At 36.1% G+C, this 18,691-nt stretch overlaps 1 protein-coding gene and 1 pseudogene across 1 annotated transcript; one reads left to right on the top strand and one right to left on the bottom strand.

Moving 5' to 3' along the window:
- Positions 1 to 679: 679 nt before the first annotated feature.
- Positions 680 to 9,238, top strand: eif3d (eukaryotic translation initiation factor 3, subunit D). Its single transcript, XM_051106254.1, has 16 exons — positions 680 to 815; positions 1,698 to 1,823; positions 1,947 to 1,992; positions 2,107 to 2,243; positions 2,342 to 2,427; positions 2,517 to 2,589; positions 4,384 to 4,505; positions 4,600 to 4,732; positions 4,860 to 5,007; positions 6,008 to 6,138; positions 6,250 to 6,335; positions 8,045 to 8,174; positions 8,252 to 8,394; positions 8,496 to 8,688; positions 8,950 to 9,043; positions 9,147 to 9,238. Exons 2-16 carry the CDS (start codon positions 1,701 to 1,703, stop codon positions 9,158 to 9,160), a joined length of 1,659 nt encoding a protein of 552 aa, XP_050962211.1. The 5' UTR covers positions 680 to 815; positions 1,698 to 1,700; the 3' UTR covers positions 9,161 to 9,238.
- The window catches only part of LOC127163161 (amine sulfotransferase-like), a 29,841-nt pseudogene continuing 20,140 nt past the window's right edge, over positions 8,991 to 18,691 (bottom strand).

Below are 18,691 nucleotides of genomic sequence, written 5' to 3'. Positions count from 1 at the left end.
TCATGTGATTTAAAAGCTAAATTTACAGCATCATTACTCCAATCTTCAGTGTTAAAAAAAACTATTATTATTATTATTATTATTTTCTATTTCAGATAAATACTGTTCTTCTGAAAATTCTACTCAGCTGTTTTCAACATAATAATAATAATAATAATAATAATAATAATAATAATAATAAAAAAATAAATGTTTTGAGCAGCAAATCTGAATATTACAATGATTTCTGAAGGATCATGTGACTGGAATAATGATGCTAAACATCCAGGTTTGAAATCACAGGAATAAATTAAATATTAAAATATATCCAAATAGAAAACAGTTCTTTTAAAAAGAAAAAAAAATCACAATATTACTGCTTTTGCTGTATTTTGGATCAAATCAATTCAGGCTTGGTGAGCGGAAGAGAATTCTTAAAAAAAAAAAAGTAAAAATCTTACTGTTAAAACACTTTTGACTTGTAGTGTACAATCCATTTATTCTTTACAATTTGAATAGCTTGTTTGTGTTTTCAGGCTATTTTTTTACATTCATACTCCAAGATTAATTCAGCAGCATGAAAAAGGCAACTGTAAACCGCTTTAATTAGAACTTACTGTGCCATTTAATTAGAACTTATTGTAATTGCTCATGCAACCCATCTCAGCGTATGAGGTTTTATTTCTGAGACATCCGCAAATACGGCAGACTTTTATTTTATTTGAGAACTGTCGTAAAATTGGAGTGACGCGTTCCTTTACGGCACGGGCTCTCACCTCACCGTCTGGGAGTAGTCGTGCATCCTTAAATCAACACGATTTTGTACTCTAGTAAAGGTAGGTTTTGCGTAAAATGATCTTATATCGTGTGTCATAACAGTCAAGAACAAACACGAAAAACTGAAGCTCTCGGAAAAACACTGAGATTAGTTAGTTTTCGTGTAGTGAGAGGAAGCATGTGCGCTGCTGCTGCTGCTGCTGCTACTGCTGAACGCATCAGCTGATTTTACGCGCTCAATCCTTCCGCGCTGCTGTTTATCATACAGACTCCATTGTTGACACATTGTCTGCGACTTTCGTAGAGTAATTATATATGTCTTTTACAAATGTAAAAATATGTCAAAGGGAGAGGGAAGGATTATTGTGTGAGTAAGTTAGCGGTAAGACTTTTCATCATGGCCGCTCGTAAAATCTTGGAGGATGTCGTAGAAATGCTATTGCACAGTGGCCACACTGATCATAGATGTGAGCTTCCGAAGTCCTGGTTATTCCAAGTGCGATTTTTCGCGACAAAACGTGCTAACGAATTTATTCTTTATTTTGAATTTGTTCTATAACATTCTAATTTAGTGTATTTCGGTTTTTCTTGTTTCGCCAGTCAAAAGAATAATCGCTGACCAATGAGAACAAAGCTTTGGGTCATGTGTCCGGAACCGGCTTTTCAGATAGACGTGGAGCTAGATAGGCACTTATAGACAAAAATATGTATGTACAAAATAATCTGTGTGCAGATACAGTATAAAATGTAAATAAAGGGGGTAGGATATATAGGTAGTGTGTTGGATATTCAAATTCCACTTCACTGCTTGCTATGTTCGTAATTTTTCGTCTAAAGTCAGTGCTTAAATATAAGAGACAGAAGGGATAATAGAAGTAATTATAAAATATAATATATAGAAATATTCTTATCTAGTGGCTTATTATGTATATTTTTTTAAGGCTATGGCGAAGTTTCATGCACCTGTGATCCAGGACAACCCATCAGGATGGGGTCCTTGTGCTGTTCCTGAGAAGTTTAAAGACATGCCCTACCAGCCTTTTAGTAAGGGAGACCGACTGGGAAAGGTAAATGCTATTTAATATTTCCTGGCTAATCCTATTCTGTTGTTAGACTCCGAAACATGGGCTATCGCAATTGTATTTTTTTTTAATTCACAAAAAGGTAATTGCAATTATTTTTGTACACAGGTGGCAGACTGGACTGGTGCAACATACCAGGATAAGAGATACACAAGTGAGTGTTTGCTCATTTATTTTCATTTGGAGTAGTTGCTATATGTGAGCAAAATGACCTTTCTTTTTGGCTAAAGGCTTATCAGTCAGAATGGTTGTTTTCTGTTCTGTGTAGATAAATACTCATCCCAGTTTGGAGGTGGCAGTCAGTATGCTTATTTCCATGAGGAGGATGAGGCCAGCTTCCAGTTGGTAGATACTGCAAAGACGCAGAAGACCGCTTATCAGAGGAACCGCATGCGCTTTGCTCAGGTACATTTCTGAACATTTACACTCTTGCTCTCTTACTCTAACCTCCACTGTTCTCTCATTTCTAAGTCTTTATCATATTGGGTGCTTCTGTTCTACAGAGGAATCTTCGGAGAGACAAAGATCGCAGGACCCTTACTCAGTTCAACATGCAGACCCTGCCTAAGAGCGCCAAGCAGAAAGAACGGTGAGTTCTGCTTAACCAGTTGGGTTAAAAAAACAAAAATGTAGTTGTGACCTATAAACGCACACTCACAATTATCTTTCTCTGAATAGGGACCGTATGCGCTTGCAGAAGAAATTCCAAAAGCAATTTGGAGTTCGGCAAAAGTGGGATCAGAAATCGCAGGTATGAAATTCATCCGTCTCATCTCTTTTCATCTTTTCTTTGATCTCCAGCACCACAGGGTTTCACCTTCACTCCACATTTTCTTATTTCAGTCTTAGATTTTTGCACAGTTACTACCAGTGATGTTTTACCATCATCATCTTTCAGCATGTGACACTTCATTCATCCCCCTAATCTATATTTAGTTCATACAATGAAGACTATGCTGTTTTGTTTTTACATTTGATGATTTTATTTCTGAAGTACTGTAGTCAACATTTGAAATGGATCAAAAAAGTTCATCAAAGTTGTCTTAAGACAAGAATGGGTATTGTTTTGGTTTTAGAAAAACTTTGATGAAAAGGTTTTGATCCACTTCAAATGTTGACTACTGTATTTCATATTTCTGATAACTAGACTTACTTGAAAAACTTGATGTACTGTTAACAATAAGCTTGACCTTGTTTTTTTTTTTTTTTTTTTTTTAAATATATTGCTTTAGTTGGACTATCATTAGTTTTTGATGTTTTGTTATGATGTTTTTGCACTAATTTCCAAGTGATATTTTGTAGGGGATGCACCAACATGAAAATTTGGCTGATACCGATAACCAACATTTGTTTTTTAGATATAAAAGCAGATAACTGATATGTTGGCTGATAAATCTAAATCCAAATGTTTATATAATTTTTGAGAGCCTGATTATATCTAAAAAAAAAAAAGGCTTACCATTAAAAGCCATTAAACACTTCAACATAAATCATATATAAAAATAAATCAAATATAAAGCAGCCTTACAAATAAGTAAATAAAATAAATAATGCAAACAAGTCACAAGATAACATTACTTGCATGTAAAAAAAAAAAAAAAAGTCATGTGCCATGGCTAAATTGAACAGAATAGCCTCTGCATGGTCAATAATGAAAATATTTTAATTAAACCATGTTGTTAATACGATAAAAATAAAAGAGGTAGTTATTAATAATATAGTTGAGGTAAAAAGTTTAGATACACCTTGCAGAATCTGCCGTATGTTATTTTACCAAAATGAGAGAGGTCATACAAAATGCATGTTATTTTTTTATGTTGTACTGACCTGAATAAGGTATTTCACATAAAAGACATTTACATATAATCCACAAAAGAAAATAATAGGTGTATTTATAAAAATGACCCCATTCAAAAGTTTACAAACTCTTGATTCGTAATAATGTGTTTATTTATTTATTTTGTTTATTTAGTGATAGTTGTTCATGAGCCCTTCTGCCCACTCTTCTTCAGAAAAATCCTTCAGGTCCTACAAATTCTTTTTTTTTTTTTTTTTTTGCTTTTTTGTGTATTGAACCCTTTCCAACAATCACTGTATGATTTTGAGATCCATCTTTTCACACTGAGGACAACTGAGGGACTCATATGCAGCTATTATAGAGGATTCAAACACTCACGCACCAGAAGGAAACACAATGCATTAAGAGCTGGGGGATGAAAACTTTTTGAATTTGAAGATCAGGCTAAATTTAACTTATTTTGTTTTCTGGGAAACATGTAAGTATCTTCTGAAGGGCAGTACTAAATGGAAAAAAATATAATATTTAGGCAAAATAAGAAAAAAGGAATCTTCATTCTGTATAAAAGTTTACACCCCGGCTCTTAATGCATTGAAATATCATGCATCCCTAATGCTTTGTGTCGTATTGCCCACCCCTAGTTTTAGTACTGAGTTTCAGTATCAACTGAGTGCTTTTTACTTTCCTGCTCCTTCATTGGCTAAATATTATTCTGCTTTCATTCGGACTCTTCTCCTGTGACCTCAGGCCCAGCTCAAGCCCAGGGACTCCTCTGTGGAGGTGCGCAGTGACTGGGAGGTGAAGGAGGAGATGGACTTCCCCAGGCTCATGAAAATGAGATACATGGATGTGGCTGACCCGCTTGACATGTAAGCACTCTGACAGTACCCACGTCACTGAGAGATCATTTCGTATGAGTGTGTTGCTCTTAAGAGAGTCCTTCATTGAGTTTCTTTTTTTCAGTGAGTGTTGTGGAGCTCTTGAGTACTACGACAAGGCTTTCGATCGCATCACCACGCGCAATGAAAAACCACTCAAGAGCATCAAGAGGATCTTCCACACCGTTACCACCACTGATGACCCCGTCATCCGCAAGGTACTCCAAAGCACACCCACACGTGGCCACTTCAGTTGTCATTGCTGCTTGTGCCTGACAATCTCACAGATGTTGTTTTTTCTAGTATAAATGTTAATTTATTTTGCTCTGAAAATGACATCCACAGTTGGCAAAAACCCAGGGCAATGTGTTTGCCACTGATGCCATCCTGGCAACTCTGATGTGCTGCACACGCTCAGTCAACTCCTGGGATATCATCGTTCAGCGTGTGGGCAACAAGCTCTTTTTTGACAAGAGAGACAACTCTGATTTTGGTAAGCATGTGCTTCAGATGAGTGGGCCTCATTTTGATGGATGTCAAAGGCTATAGAGTCTTTATGCTGGTCATATTCTGATTTAACTCAAGGGCTCTTGCATTTGTGCTTGCCTTGTTATGAAGGGCTCAAAAAGGATTGCCATGGGTCAATCCTGGGGGGGGCTGGGTCGCATACCATCTTTTTTAAAATTGGAATACATTGTTTTCTATGAGTGTATGAACAGTGGCGGCACCATTCAGTGTCAACGACTCCAGTTGTTCAAAATCCTGCAATGTCACTCAAATAGTTTTCAACTGAATTACATTAACAGCAGTTTGGGCCGTACATAATGAACTTGCCCTAGTCTGGAAGATTATCTATTGTGCATCTTTCAGAAAAACATTTGTATATCTATGGCTTAAATAAAGTCTCTATGGTTTATAAAGAGGGCAATAGTAATATAGATCATACTTTTTCTTTCCGTTTGTTCAAATGCTTCAAATTGACTGACCCCACTTTGTTCATTCTTAAAATGAACTTTTGCCTGTTTGGCGATTTGATTAACTGTTTTGACCTGCATTTATTTAAATTCATTTAATATTTATGCATTAATAGTTTTAAGCACTCTATTTGCAAATTCTGCAGATTTAAACATGTCAAAGTAAAGATATCAAGCTGGTTAACATAGGTGAGATTTTGCCAGAAATATGTAATTTTTTTAATAGTCTTGGCAGTATCAATTATTATAGATGCTAAATGTAAAAAAAACAAATGACATAATGTTTTATGTAGACTTATTTCATTTTAGATTAATTTAAAACTAATTTAAGAAGTTTATTAACCTTATCCCTTATTGTTTCATGTAAAACATTTTTCCTCAGACATAAAAACAAACCTTTTTTATTAATCTCTTTGTTGGGTCATTGAAAACTACTGTGATTACTGGTTACTTGTGTTTTTGCTGCATGGAGTAATTTGTGTGCAGTTTGAAAGCTTAAACCTTAAACCTCCATTGTAGACCTGCTTACTGTGAGTGAGACTGCGAATGAGCCGCCTCAGGATGAGGGCAGTTCTCTCAACTCTCCCCGAAACCTGGCTATGGAGGCCACCTACATCAACCACAACTTCAGCCAGCAGTGTCTCAGAATGGTATGCTTGTGTTTTTCCACAGTAAACCAGCTATTAATACAATGCATGAGCATCTTTATTCTGTTTTAGACAAAGACATTTGTGTGAATGTGTTTTTTGCTTTGGTGTCAGGGAGGAGAGAGGCACAAGTTCCCAAATCCTAACCCATTTGTTGAGGAGGACATGGAGAAGAGTGAGGTGGCATCTGTTGCCTACAGGTTTGTGCTGAGCTCTGCTATATCAGGGGTGTTTCCTTTGAGGAGGGAAGGGAGGCAGTGCCTCCTCAAAATAATGGATGAGATAAAAATTGGTAGTGCAATAATAAAACGATGTCAGTATTACAAAATATAACTAAAAAAAGGTTTAAAATAACTCTCTTTTCTAATGAAACATTGTCCAACAGTGACACCAGCAGGTTAAATTACAGCGTGAGACCGTGTCTCTCTCGCCTCCCCTGAGCCAGACCCCCTAAAGCGTGCCGTGAGTTTGGTGGGGGGTAATTGAGAACAAATGGGTGAAAGTCATGTGAAAGGAGGCAATGCTTCTATCACGATATGATTGGTTATGACTGGTTATGTTCGGCTGTGATTTGTTCATGCGATAAATCCTACCCCTTGTGTTCCTCGTTCGTGAATCAGTCTGAATGAACAATATAATGGTGTTAAATGAAAAACTTTACAGAACTTTACAAAAAATTACAGATAATGTACCAACCCTCTTGTCTTTTACGACTGAAGAAAGAAAGACAAGAACTAAAGAAATAGTTTTTTGAAAAAAATGTTTGATTTTTCTCCATATAGTGGACTTCAGTGGTGTCCCCGAGTTTGAATATCCAAAATGCAGTTTAAATGCAGCTTCAAAGGACTCTAAACGATCCCAGCCGAGGAAGAAGGGTCAAAGCGATTGGTTATTTTCTAAAAATAAATTTACAATTCATATACTTTTTAACCTTAAACGCTTGTCTTGTTTAGCTCTGCCTGAACTGTGTATTCCAGTTCAAGACAGCTAGGGTAGGTTGAAAAACTGCCATCTCATTTTCTCCCTAAACTTCAAAGTCATTCTACGTCACTACAGAAGTACCGACCCAGTGTTTACAAAGTGAACATGCAAAGATCATCAAACACCCTTTACAAAAAAGGTAAAACAGAGATGAAGGACGATTTTGAAGTTGGAGGAGAAAATGAGATGGGAGTTTTCCAACGTCGGTTCCATCCTGAACTGGAAAAGACCTAGATAGGATGAGCGTTTGAGGTTAAAATTTATTATTATTATCATTATTATTATTTATTTATTTTATTTTTTTTAAGAAATTAACCAATTGTTTAGCTAGATAAGACCCCTTTTCCTCTGCTTTTGATCATTTAGAGCCCTTTAAAGCTGCATTTAAACTGCATTTTGGACGTTTACACTTGAGGGCACCACTGAAGTCCACAATATGGAGAGAATTCCTGAAATGTTTTCCTCAAAAAACATAATTTCTTTACGACTGAAGAAAGAAAGGCATGAACATCTTGGATGACAAGGGGTTGAGTTCATTATCTGTAAATTTTTGTTCTGGAAGTGAACTTTTCCTTACAAAAGTAAACAACTCACACAGTTAGATATAACCACTTACATCTTATAACCACTTATATATACAAATAAGACTTGAAATGACATGAAAACATGATTTGTGGGAGTTTTTAGCGAGTAATTAGCTTGGTGAAATTTAAAGTAAATCTCTGTGTATGTGACCAATATTTACATTTATTTTTTTGTGGCTCTTAATCAGATTTGAGTTTCATTTTGTTACAGAATATATATGGTGTTTGAGCCTAAAAATCTGATATTTGAATACAAACGATTAATGCATACATTATAATGGATTACCAATTGCAAACAAAGTATGTAAAATTCAAAATATTGACCTTACATGACTGATTCTCAGATACCGGAGGTGGAAGCTGGGGGAAGACATTGACCTCATTGTGCGCTGTGAGCATGATGGAGTGATGACCGGCGCAAACGGAGAAGTCTCTTTCATCAATGTCAAGACCCTGAACGAATGGGACTCCCGAGTAAGACACAGAAAGTCTGGATAATTGTATTTGGCCATTGTAAAGATACAGGTGATGTAATTCTGTGCTCTCTACAGTACTGCAATGGAGTGGACTGGAGACAGAAACTGGATTCCCAGAGAGGAGCGGTTTTGGCCACAGAGCTGAAGAACAACAGTTACAAATTGGCCCGCTGGACCTGCTGTGCCATTCTCGCGGGATCCGAGTACCTCAAATTAGGGTGAGTACCATAAAACTGTTTCTGTGTGATGTTGATTTTTTTTTTTTTTTTTTTAAGTCATTTCCTATCTGGTTTCTCACCGCACATCCTTCTCCTTTTAGGTACGTCTCCCGTTATCATGTCAAGGACTCATCTAGGCATGTCATCTTGGGCACACAGCAGTTCAAGCCCAACGAGTTTGCCAGCCAAATTAACCTGAGCATGGAGAACGCCTGGGGCATCCTGCGCTGCGTGATCGACATCTGTCGCAAGCTGGAGGAGGGCAAATACCTCATCCTCAAAGACCCTAATAAGGTAAGAAGGAAGCTAGCCTGCAACAAAGCAGCTCCAAATGTCTATTGAGGAGTAGTTTTGTCTTATTTATATTTAAATCCCAGATAAACATTCTTTATTATGAACACACCTTGAGTAGAAATGAAATACACTGTGTGGTATCAGTGGTGTTAATTTTAGTTGCAATACTGTGTTAGTAGAAATCACCTTGACAACTTCAAAGTATTTTTGTGCAATCAACATTATTATGAATGCATTTTTGTGTGTGTGTGCGCCTAACAGCAAGTAATTAGGGTGTACAGCCTGCCTGATGGAACCTTCAGCTCAGATGAAGATGAAGAGGAGGATGATGAGGACGAGGAAGAAGATGAAGAGGGTGAGGATAACTGATTGTTTCTCACTTCATTGCCTTTTTCCATACTTTTTTGTTTTTATCTGGTTACCTGTGTTTCTGATGCACTTTTAATTTCCCCCAACAGATGAAGACAATTAAGGCGTCATTAACTACCACAGCTGCCGGTATTATGTGTTTCAACGCTGTCAGAGCTGAATAAAGATAATTGATTATTCATTTACTGTGGTGATGTCTCTGTCTGTTTAATAATGAACACATTCAGGTTTGACTGCCTTTCCTGTTTTAATCATTATGGATTAGGCTTTGGAGCTTGAGGGCAATATAAATGGCCCTTCATTTCAAACTCATGCTGTTAAATCTCACTATTTAATCTAAAATATTGTGTTAGAAATGCCAAGACAATGGGTTTGATTCTCAGGGAACACATCCTGATGAATTAAACACTTTTTTTTTTTTGTTTTCACCTAGGCTGCATTATTTGATCTAAAACACAAAAAAATAAACATTGTGGATTATTGAAATTTAAAATAACTTTTCTATTCAAATATAGTTATGTAAATTATTGCTCATTGGAAAAGTTGAATTTTCAGTAATAATTACTCCGGTCTCCAGTGTCACATGATCATTCAGAAATCATTCTAATATGCTGATTTGGTGCTCAAGAAACATTACTTATCAGTATTGAAAGCAGTCAAAGACAAACCTGTAAAGTCTGCCCAGTTAAAGTAATTTTGTGAATACTTTCAGTTTGTTTTGGTGTCCAAGTCCCAGATGAAGTGCAGTGGTAAGTCGTTCATTCTTTCTTTGAAGATCCGGTCAAACATTTCACTTTGTGCCACAGTGAATGTGTTCTTCCAGTCTCCTACTGTGCCTGCAACAGCAAACCCAAACCAATTATAACAGAATAAGTGAAGGATTCAACCTGTCTACACTTTCCCAAAATTGTAATCTTTGAACAGTGACCTTTGCGCATGAATTGGGGCTTAAGCAGTCGTTCTCCAACAGCAAATTCATAGTTTGCCCTCGGGTCCTTCTTCATGTTTTTAAAAGTGGCCTTCTCCACAATCTGTGAGATAGTAGCATCATCCAGATTCTTCTCCAAAAACTTGCAGATTTTCTCCACTGCTGTCCTGAGATGCTGAATGTGGTGCCAAATATATCAGTGAAATGAAGGTATAAATTTAAATCTTAAATATAGCTGCAAGCAGCAATTACTGGGGTTCAAGCACTTTAAGATGTTTAAGCACATGAAGAAAGACTTTGTGTATTATTTAACAAGCCTCTAACCAGCTAGTTCAATAAATAAAAAGACATTTTTAACATTTGTAGCTATTATAGTGCCACCTATGGTCCAATCTCCATAAAACTGTGCATGCTTGTTTAGAATCTAGTTCTGTGAGTTTTTTTTTTTTTTTTTAATTTATCCACCTTATTTTGCCCATAAAGAGTGGGGCAGCCATTTTGTAATGTGTCTGGCTTCTGGTCTCATCCGTGTTCAGCTACTATTAGTACAAAACAGTTCGTTTTGCTGCTTTATATTGCAAACTGGTGTGTCTTACCATATTATTTTAATGTGTTATCTTAATTTTAAACACAATACTTTGTAGTGCAAACAGTTTTACCATTTACTGCACTTCGTTATTCTTCTCATGAATTTCCCTATAACAGTTTACAAACCGAAAGTCTCACACATAACCAGAAAACAGCTTACTTCTGCATTGAAAAATAAGGTTAGGCATTTGGGTATATTTAGTCACCCCCTTTTTTTTTTTTTTACTCAAAGGGTAAAGGTTTTTTTTTTTTTTTTTTTTTTGAGATACACAGATGTCCTCAGGCACTTGTTGCAGACTGGACAAAGATACAGCATACCAACTGTCAAGTCAATCGAACTAGCGATTGTGTAGTTATAGCCATTTTCATGGTTTTTACCTCTTACAATGCTACCAAGTAGCCAAACTCTGCAGTTTTTTTTCATGTAATCTCAGACTGAGCTTTTACATAGGTGTTCTGAGTTTGGCGAAAATATCTAATTCAGTTCAAGAGTTATAGGTGTTTTAGTACAAGTGGCTCTAGCCCTGGCGAATGTTTTGGTGTCCCTGTGTGATGGTGAGTTGAAAGTTCCATTTTTGTTTGTTGATTATTGATATTGACTCTCCAGAGAGTCTTTCTGCACTGGTTTGGTTTCGACTGGGTGAAAAACCTGCGGCAGGGTGACCATCGAATCAGAGGCATTTTGTCCGCCATTAACCAAATATTATGAGCAATTTTGTACTTTTGACCGCCGTAGTGCCACCGTCAGGATGACTGGGGCGAGCCTTGGTGACATTGTAGACAGTGTGAGTACCACCATTGCACCAAATTTCAAGTCTCTATGACTTGTGGTTTGGTCTGCCTGATCAGTTTTAGGAAAGCATGCTGATCGTTGGACATTGGGTTTCAGGGCTATGCTTGAACCCCTAAATATTCTGTATTAAAGAACATCCTGTAAATGCTTTTCTGACATATGTGATTACTCACCATGACCATGTCCTCATATGACAGGAAAAGGATGTTGTACTGGTCTCTTTTACTGTACCACTCTCTGATATGATCAAACCAAGATCCTCCACCAACTAAAACATGAGGTGTGAATTTATAACATTAGTAATAATTAATATAATAATATAATTAATTATGTTTAAAGTGATCCCTACTGTACAAAAACAATTGTCCTGAATTTGGTGTTTTCCCTTAACATGATAAAATATTCTAATGTGCTGTAAATGTTACCATTTCCTTCTAGATACTGCTGCAGAAAGTCTTCAAAGCTCTTGGGCGTCTCAAGCTTGGTCCAGACGTGGCTAAATTGATAATATGACACTGCATTGTCTTTTGGATTTCTAAGCACGTACACGATCTGTTATTTAAAAGACATGAAGAGCAGTGAGGCTTAGACCAAACAAAAATGATCGAAAATTAGATTTTATAACCAAAGACATTGACTCACACAAAATAAACAATTATAAGTTCTTAATTTTCCATTTTGCATTGGAGACTGCCTAAATACTTAACTTTGCTCTCTTGTCCTTAAGGCCTGGTGGCAACAGTGTGGGTGGGAAATGGGTGGCAAATAACCGTGGCGATGGGCGCAAGGAGTAGTCAGGTTGGTTTTGAGGGTACTCTAACCAAGGCATCTTATCAACAGTTCTGAGAAAGGTTGTTTTATCTGTGGGATCCTCACAAATTAAACTTATGATGTTCTGTGTCCATATTGTACCTGCAAAAATATGGTTCAGTATGTTACAACCAAAGAAATCACACACACACACATCTTTATCATTAGCAACAATGAGGGAGACTGGGACCAGATGTCATGACAGTTACTTGTGTCTATCTATCTATCTATCTATCTATCTATCTATCTATCTATCTATCTATCCTATCTATCTAATCTATCTTTTTATTTTTTGCCATAATATTAACGTTTGCCTATGTCCATCTTATTTTTCCTGTAAGAGTGGGTGTGGCCATTTGTACATTTTATGGGTCTGGCATCCACATCCAGCTATTTTTGGCTGTACAAAACAGCTCATTTTGCTGCTTGATATTGCACATTGGTGTGTATAACCATATTTTTTAATATATTATCTTAATTACAAACACACTGGTTTGTAGTTTGTAGTGAAAGTACTTTTTTCATCTGCTGTCCCTGGGCAGGAGAGTACCAAAACAAATTATACAATAAGAACATCAATATAATAACATGTAAAATAGCCTTCCCCCAAAATTTTAAAAATAAAGAGTGTAATCCCCCACATACAGACTACAATCCAAATTTCTACAAAAATTCCCTATAAATACTACAAAGCATCACCCTTTAAAAATGTACAACTCAAGGTTATGTAGCCATTCAAGACATAAAAATACTCAATGGTCACACACCTGACTCATCTTTAACCATATTTTCAAATGCAACTTAAACTGCTGAAGTGAAACACTGCCTAATATTAATTGGTAAACGATTACAGTGATTAACAGCTCTTACAGAAAAAGCTGAACGACCAAAATCAGTAACTCTAAAATTTGCTACACAATCATGATGAGGCTCTAGTTTGTCTTATATTTTCAGTACAACAGAAAACAAGGGTGAAGGTGCATGATTATTAACAATTTTGTTCATTAAACAATTGTAGAACACAACAAAATTGTCAAAAGTAAAAAAAAAAAAAAATACTTATTGATAATTAAACAATGATGATGTCTTTTGGGTTTCTTGTCAAATACTTTTAAAGCACGTTTATACAAAGTATATAAACTTCTAAGAGTAGATTTTCCTGCTTGTGACCATGAAGTAATACAATAAGAAAAAGAAAAGATCAAAGAATTCAAAAAGATTTTTGAAGCTTCGATTGAAAGTTGACTCTGAATAAATTTAAGTTGAGGTGTCACTGCACAGACTATTTTTCAAACATGTTTTTCAAATGTTAAATGCTCCAACATAAATATATCTGGTACAATTTGTAATTTTTCACCATTAACTAATACATCTGGTTGGACCTCTTCCTTCTTTTTGATTTTTGAAAATTCAGTGTTAAGCAGCTCTGAGTAAACCTAAATCTAAAATTTTTGTCATTGCAATAGATCATTTTTGTGCCACCTGTTCTTTTGTTTTGTCATGTACATAAATCACAGTGTCATCTGATGTACATTTGAATATGCACATCAGGACAAACATCTGGAAAGTCATTCAAATACAAACTAAAGAATAAGGGCCCTAGGGTTGACCCCTAAGGAACCCCTGTAGAACAATCTCTTAAAGAAGATGTGGATGCCGTGCACTGCTACCTTGATGTAAGATAAGACTCAATCCATTTTATTGTATCTTCTGAGAAATTAAAGTATGATCATGTAGATAATAAAACATTATGATTTAGTGTATTGACTGCCTTTTGTAAATCAAGGAACACAGCACCCACAGTCCCACCCTTATCTAATTTTGGCTGAATTTGCTCAGCAAGTTTCAGCTGATTGCTGTTTATGAATCCCAAATTGCAAAAGCACCCTCAGTGATTTGATTCTGGAGCCAGGCCCGCTTCAAGTGGTGTTCCAGACATTATTTCCAAGTAGGAGGTGGCTAAAAATACTAGTTTGGACATGTCCAGAACGCAGCATAAGGTGGATAGAGAAATGACTGTACCCTTAGAGGTTTTCACAGTAAAATGTTAAACTTCTGGTCTCTTGTCCTTGATGAAACCGAGTATAAGAAATTGATTTATGTCAAGAAAACATTTTTAAACTTTAAATATATTCTTAATCTTATCTTACCTGACTTGGGATACGTCACCAAAAACACATCACTGTCACGAATCTCAAAATGCTGAAGAGAGTCGATGTGCTCGACAGTGATTTCACCTTTTTCAAAAACATAGCCCTTATATTTACACAGATAGTCATTAAGACATTCCATTATGCTGCACTTCTGTCCACCTACAATGTGAAGAAACCGGCAAAAGCAGATGACCTTTGGAATCAGTGAGGAAGCAGAATTTAGAATGCAAAAAGTGACGTCAACCTGTTTCTTCAGCCCAGAATGGATGTTAATAATTATTTAAGATAATAGAGTAATATACTTGTCAGTGCTGAAAAATATACAATTGGATTATAAATTCACGTCACGTTAACAGGACCGAGAAATGTAGTTAAACTACTAGCGCCGCTACAAGTACTGCTATCCAGTATTTTTGTCCTGTGTCGGCTTTCATAGCTTCCCTATGCGCTTCGAAAGGGCGGGGTGAGCGGGGGACTGAGCTTTGGTTGCAATTCAAATCCTCACCGCTAGATGCCACTAAAAATTACACACTGCACCTTTAATAATTGATTACAATTGTCATCTATCAAAACTTTACTAGCTCAACACTGGTTTACTTTATCTAGCCAAGAGCTGTAGTTTGTGTATCATATGCTCATGCAGCAGTCGGGTGTTTTGAGCCACCATTCAGTCTGTATTTCACACAGTGGGATGAGAAAAGGCTTAAGAAACTCAGAAACACAGAATATCACAAGAGAGGTGGTGCTGTTATTTATGTACTTAAATTTTTCATGTTATTTACCATAATAATTATATATGAGAACCACTGAATTTGACAAGTAAATAGTGTTTAATATCCACTGGCAAAACATGCTGGTTCTTTTGTTTTTTGTTTTGGTGTCTCAGTCCCAGATGAAGCGCAATGGTAAGTTTTTCATTCTTTCTCTGAAGATCCGGTCAAACATTTCACTTTGTGCCACAGTGAATGTGTTCTTCCAATCTCCTACTGTGCCTGCAACAGCAAACCCAAACCAATTATAACAACAGAATAAGTGAAGGATACGACCTGTCTACACTTTACAAGACTGCAGTCTTTGAACACTGACCTTTGCGCATGAATTGGGGCTTAAGCAGTTGATCTCCAGGAATAAATACATAGTTTGCCTTCGGGTCCTTCTTCATATTTTTAAAAGTGGACTTCTCCACAATCTGTGCGATAGCAGCGTCATCCAGATTCTTCTTTAAAAACTTGCAGATTTTCTCCACTGCTGTCCTGAGATCCTGAATGTGGTGCCAAATATATCAGTGTAATGAAGGTATAAAAATAAATCTTAACAATTTAAGAACATCCTGTAATTGCTTTTGACATATTTTTTTAGGCTGTGATTACTCACCTTGACCATGTCCTCAAATGACAGGAAAAGGATGTTATACTGGTCTCTTTTAGTGTACCACTCTCTGACATGATTAAACCAAGATCCTCCGCCAACTAAAACATGAGATATGAACTGATAATTCATTCAAGTGACACCTACTGTACAAAAGCAACTTGTCCTCAATTTGTTGTTTTCACCTAACATGTGCTGTAAGTCTTACCATTTCCTTCTAGATACTGCTGCAGAAAGTCTTCAAAGCTCTTGGGCGTCTCAACCTTGGCCCAGACGTGGCTAAAGTGATAAAATGACACTGCATTGTCTTTTGGATTTCGAAGCACATACACGATCTGTTATTCAAAAGACATGAAGAGCAGTGAAGCTTAGACCAAACAAAAATGTATATAAAAATTGATTTTACAACGGGCGCAAGGAGTAGTCAGACTGGCCTTCACGGTACTCTAACCAAGGCATCTTCTCAAGATTGTTGGCAAAGTTTGTTTTGTCTGTGGGATCCTCATAAATTAAAGTTATGATGTTCTGTGCCCATATTGTACCTGTAAAAATATGGTTCAGTATGTTACAACCAAAGAAATTACACACACTTCTTTATGGTTAGCGGCAAACTTAATCTATCTGTGTTTTTTTTTTTTTGCCATAACATTACCTATTTTATTGCCTATACAGACAAATGACTGTACCGTTTTCACAGTAAAATGTTAAACTTCTGTCTCCTGTCTTTTTAACAGAATCTGTAATCATGGCCCCTCCTTGATGAAACCCAATATTGATTGATTTATGTCGAGAAAAACACATTTTTAAACTGAAAGATTGAAATATTTCTTATTCATACCTGACTTGGGATACGTCACCAAAAACACATCACTGTCACGAATCTCAAAATGCTGAAGAGAGTCGATGTGCTCCTCCGTGGTTTCACCTTTTACAAAAACATAGTCCTTATATTTACACAGATAGTTGTTAAGACTTCCCATTATGCTGCACGTCTATCCACCTGCAATGCGGAGAAACCTTTGGAATCAGTGAAGAAGCAGAATTTTTGCAACAAGTGACGTTAATCTCTTTATTCAGCCCAGTATGAATGTTAATAATTAATCATGATAAAAGAGTAATTTAGAGTCCATACTGTATATGGGCCATTCTACAGAATTGGTGCAAACTTTTGTCCCACAACCAAAAACACATTTAAAAAACAATACATATGCTGTTAATGATTTAATTAATTTATTAAGTTATATAATTTTATTTATTTAAATTAATAATTACATTTTCTCCACTGCTGTCCTGAACATGGTGCCATACATCTAAATAATAAAACTCAATAGTGCCAACTAGTGGCCATGTTCTTACAGACCTTTAGGACCGTGAGATGAACCAAAGTCACTTAAGGGCAAACCTGCAACCATTAGCCAAAAAACATAACGGCTAATGCTAACGCTGCGGCCTTGGCTGTCGATGGAGGAGAGGCTTCAGTATGCTGAATAAACAGCTTTTGTGAGAAAATAGCATATCATTTAATGAAGTGACCACCTGCTCGCTAATCTTCAATATGTTTTACACTAAACAATACTTTCGCTGGAAACTGTATGTAGATTTTACCTTGATAATATTTTTTAAGAGAAGCCAGAGTAGGGAATGTCACAACAGGTGGGACCCATTTACGACGTTGTTACCAAAAAAACACTGCATTACTATTTAATAAAAGATATATAATATTATTGTCTAAAAACGTTTTCTTTCTTTGGTTATCAAGTTTTACCTGAAATTAGACTTTAATTGTAATTAATATTATGTGACCAGGTATTCTGGCTCCCAGATTTAAATAAATAAATTACATTTTTAGTATCAGTGTTATCTATGTAATGTAAACTGTCATAGAATTCTGAAAGCCAGCCACCGACATCACTGCCATTGTATGAGGCTGAGGTGCCTTATGTGATCCACATTAGCTGTTACGAACATGGTCCACCGAGTTTCCTTCCGACTGGCCTCGGGAAGGTCCTGGCTGCAGCCTGCAGAACGGGGTGGAGCTGCATGTGGGGCAGGGCTACATGTGTCGCCCAGCCCACAAATTATATCATTGGTTAATGACGGCAACGCTTTATTTTATTTATCAACGCGATTTTATTTCCACTCGTTTGTCGCTACATTGGTGAGTAGTTGAGCTACGAGTTTTGTCTTATTTGATTAGTTGTAATGTTTGATTACAACATCGCGTTCATTATGTCACTAATGAGCGATTGTATAAGGAGACGTGAAGTAGTTAAAATAAGACTGTCCTCGTGCGTGCGTGTGTGTGTGTGTGTATTATTACATGTTAAATGTATGTGGCAACAACTGAAGACACAACAGGTGGGCCTCTGCTAATAAAACAGTGATGTTAAACTGGTGTTTTGTATGACCAATAAAATGAAATAATCAAACTGCATTATCTTGATGTTCTTTGAGTTTATTCCTCTTCATATATTGTTTAGTCCAACGCTTTTGGACTTCCAACTTTCTTTAACATGAGGTAATCTCTATTTTATCTCTACATGTACACATAATTTATTGTGAAAGGTTTTGTTATCAGAACAAAGCAATAGCTATCATGTAGTTCTTACAAAAATGGCACTTTATCAATTCATAATTCTAAGACAACATTTTCAAAGAAACTTTAAGTGTTGAGTTGGTGACAAAAAAAAATACATTAAATACAAGTAAATGCGTAAATAAAAATAAAAACCCATAAATAATTTAAATTTGCAAATAAACATTAATCGTTGCGATATACAGTTCTTAATGCACAAAGGTATGACAGGTCAAAAGCAGGAAGTGGATGCTTGCTTAGTAATAATAATGAAATTTTGCATAATGTATTATGTTTGGTATAGATTAATATTACGTGTAGATAATTAACGAATTCATAATATATTGTTTATTTTTGTATGTAAGTTAATATCACTAATGATATTCTATATATATATATATATATATATAGCTTCAGCT

Source organism: Labeo rohita, chromosome 3, assembly GCF_022985175.1.
Source record: "Labeo rohita strain BAU-BD-2019 chromosome 3, IGBB_LRoh.1.0, whole genome shotgun sequence".
In the NCBI taxonomy this organism is placed as follows: Eukaryota; Metazoa; Chordata; class Actinopteri; order Cypriniformes; family Cyprinidae; genus Labeo; species Labeo rohita.
This window is presented reverse-complemented; position numbering and strand designations above follow the sequence as displayed.

Excerpts from the sequence above, each read along its gene's own strand:
- eif3d (XM_051106254.1), top strand. The coding sequence starts at position 1,701 with ATGGCGAAGTTTCATGCACCTGTGATCCAGGACAACCCATCAGGATGG. Across the intron at positions 2,428-2,516 it reads AGCGCCAAGCAGAAAGAACG|GGACCGTATGCGCTTGCAGA; the intron begins GTGAGTTCTGCT and ends TTCTCTGAATAG. Across the intron at positions 8,175-8,251 it reads TGAACGAATGGGACTCCCGA|TACTGCAATGGAGTGGACTG; the intron begins GTAAGACACAGA and ends TGCTCTCTACAG.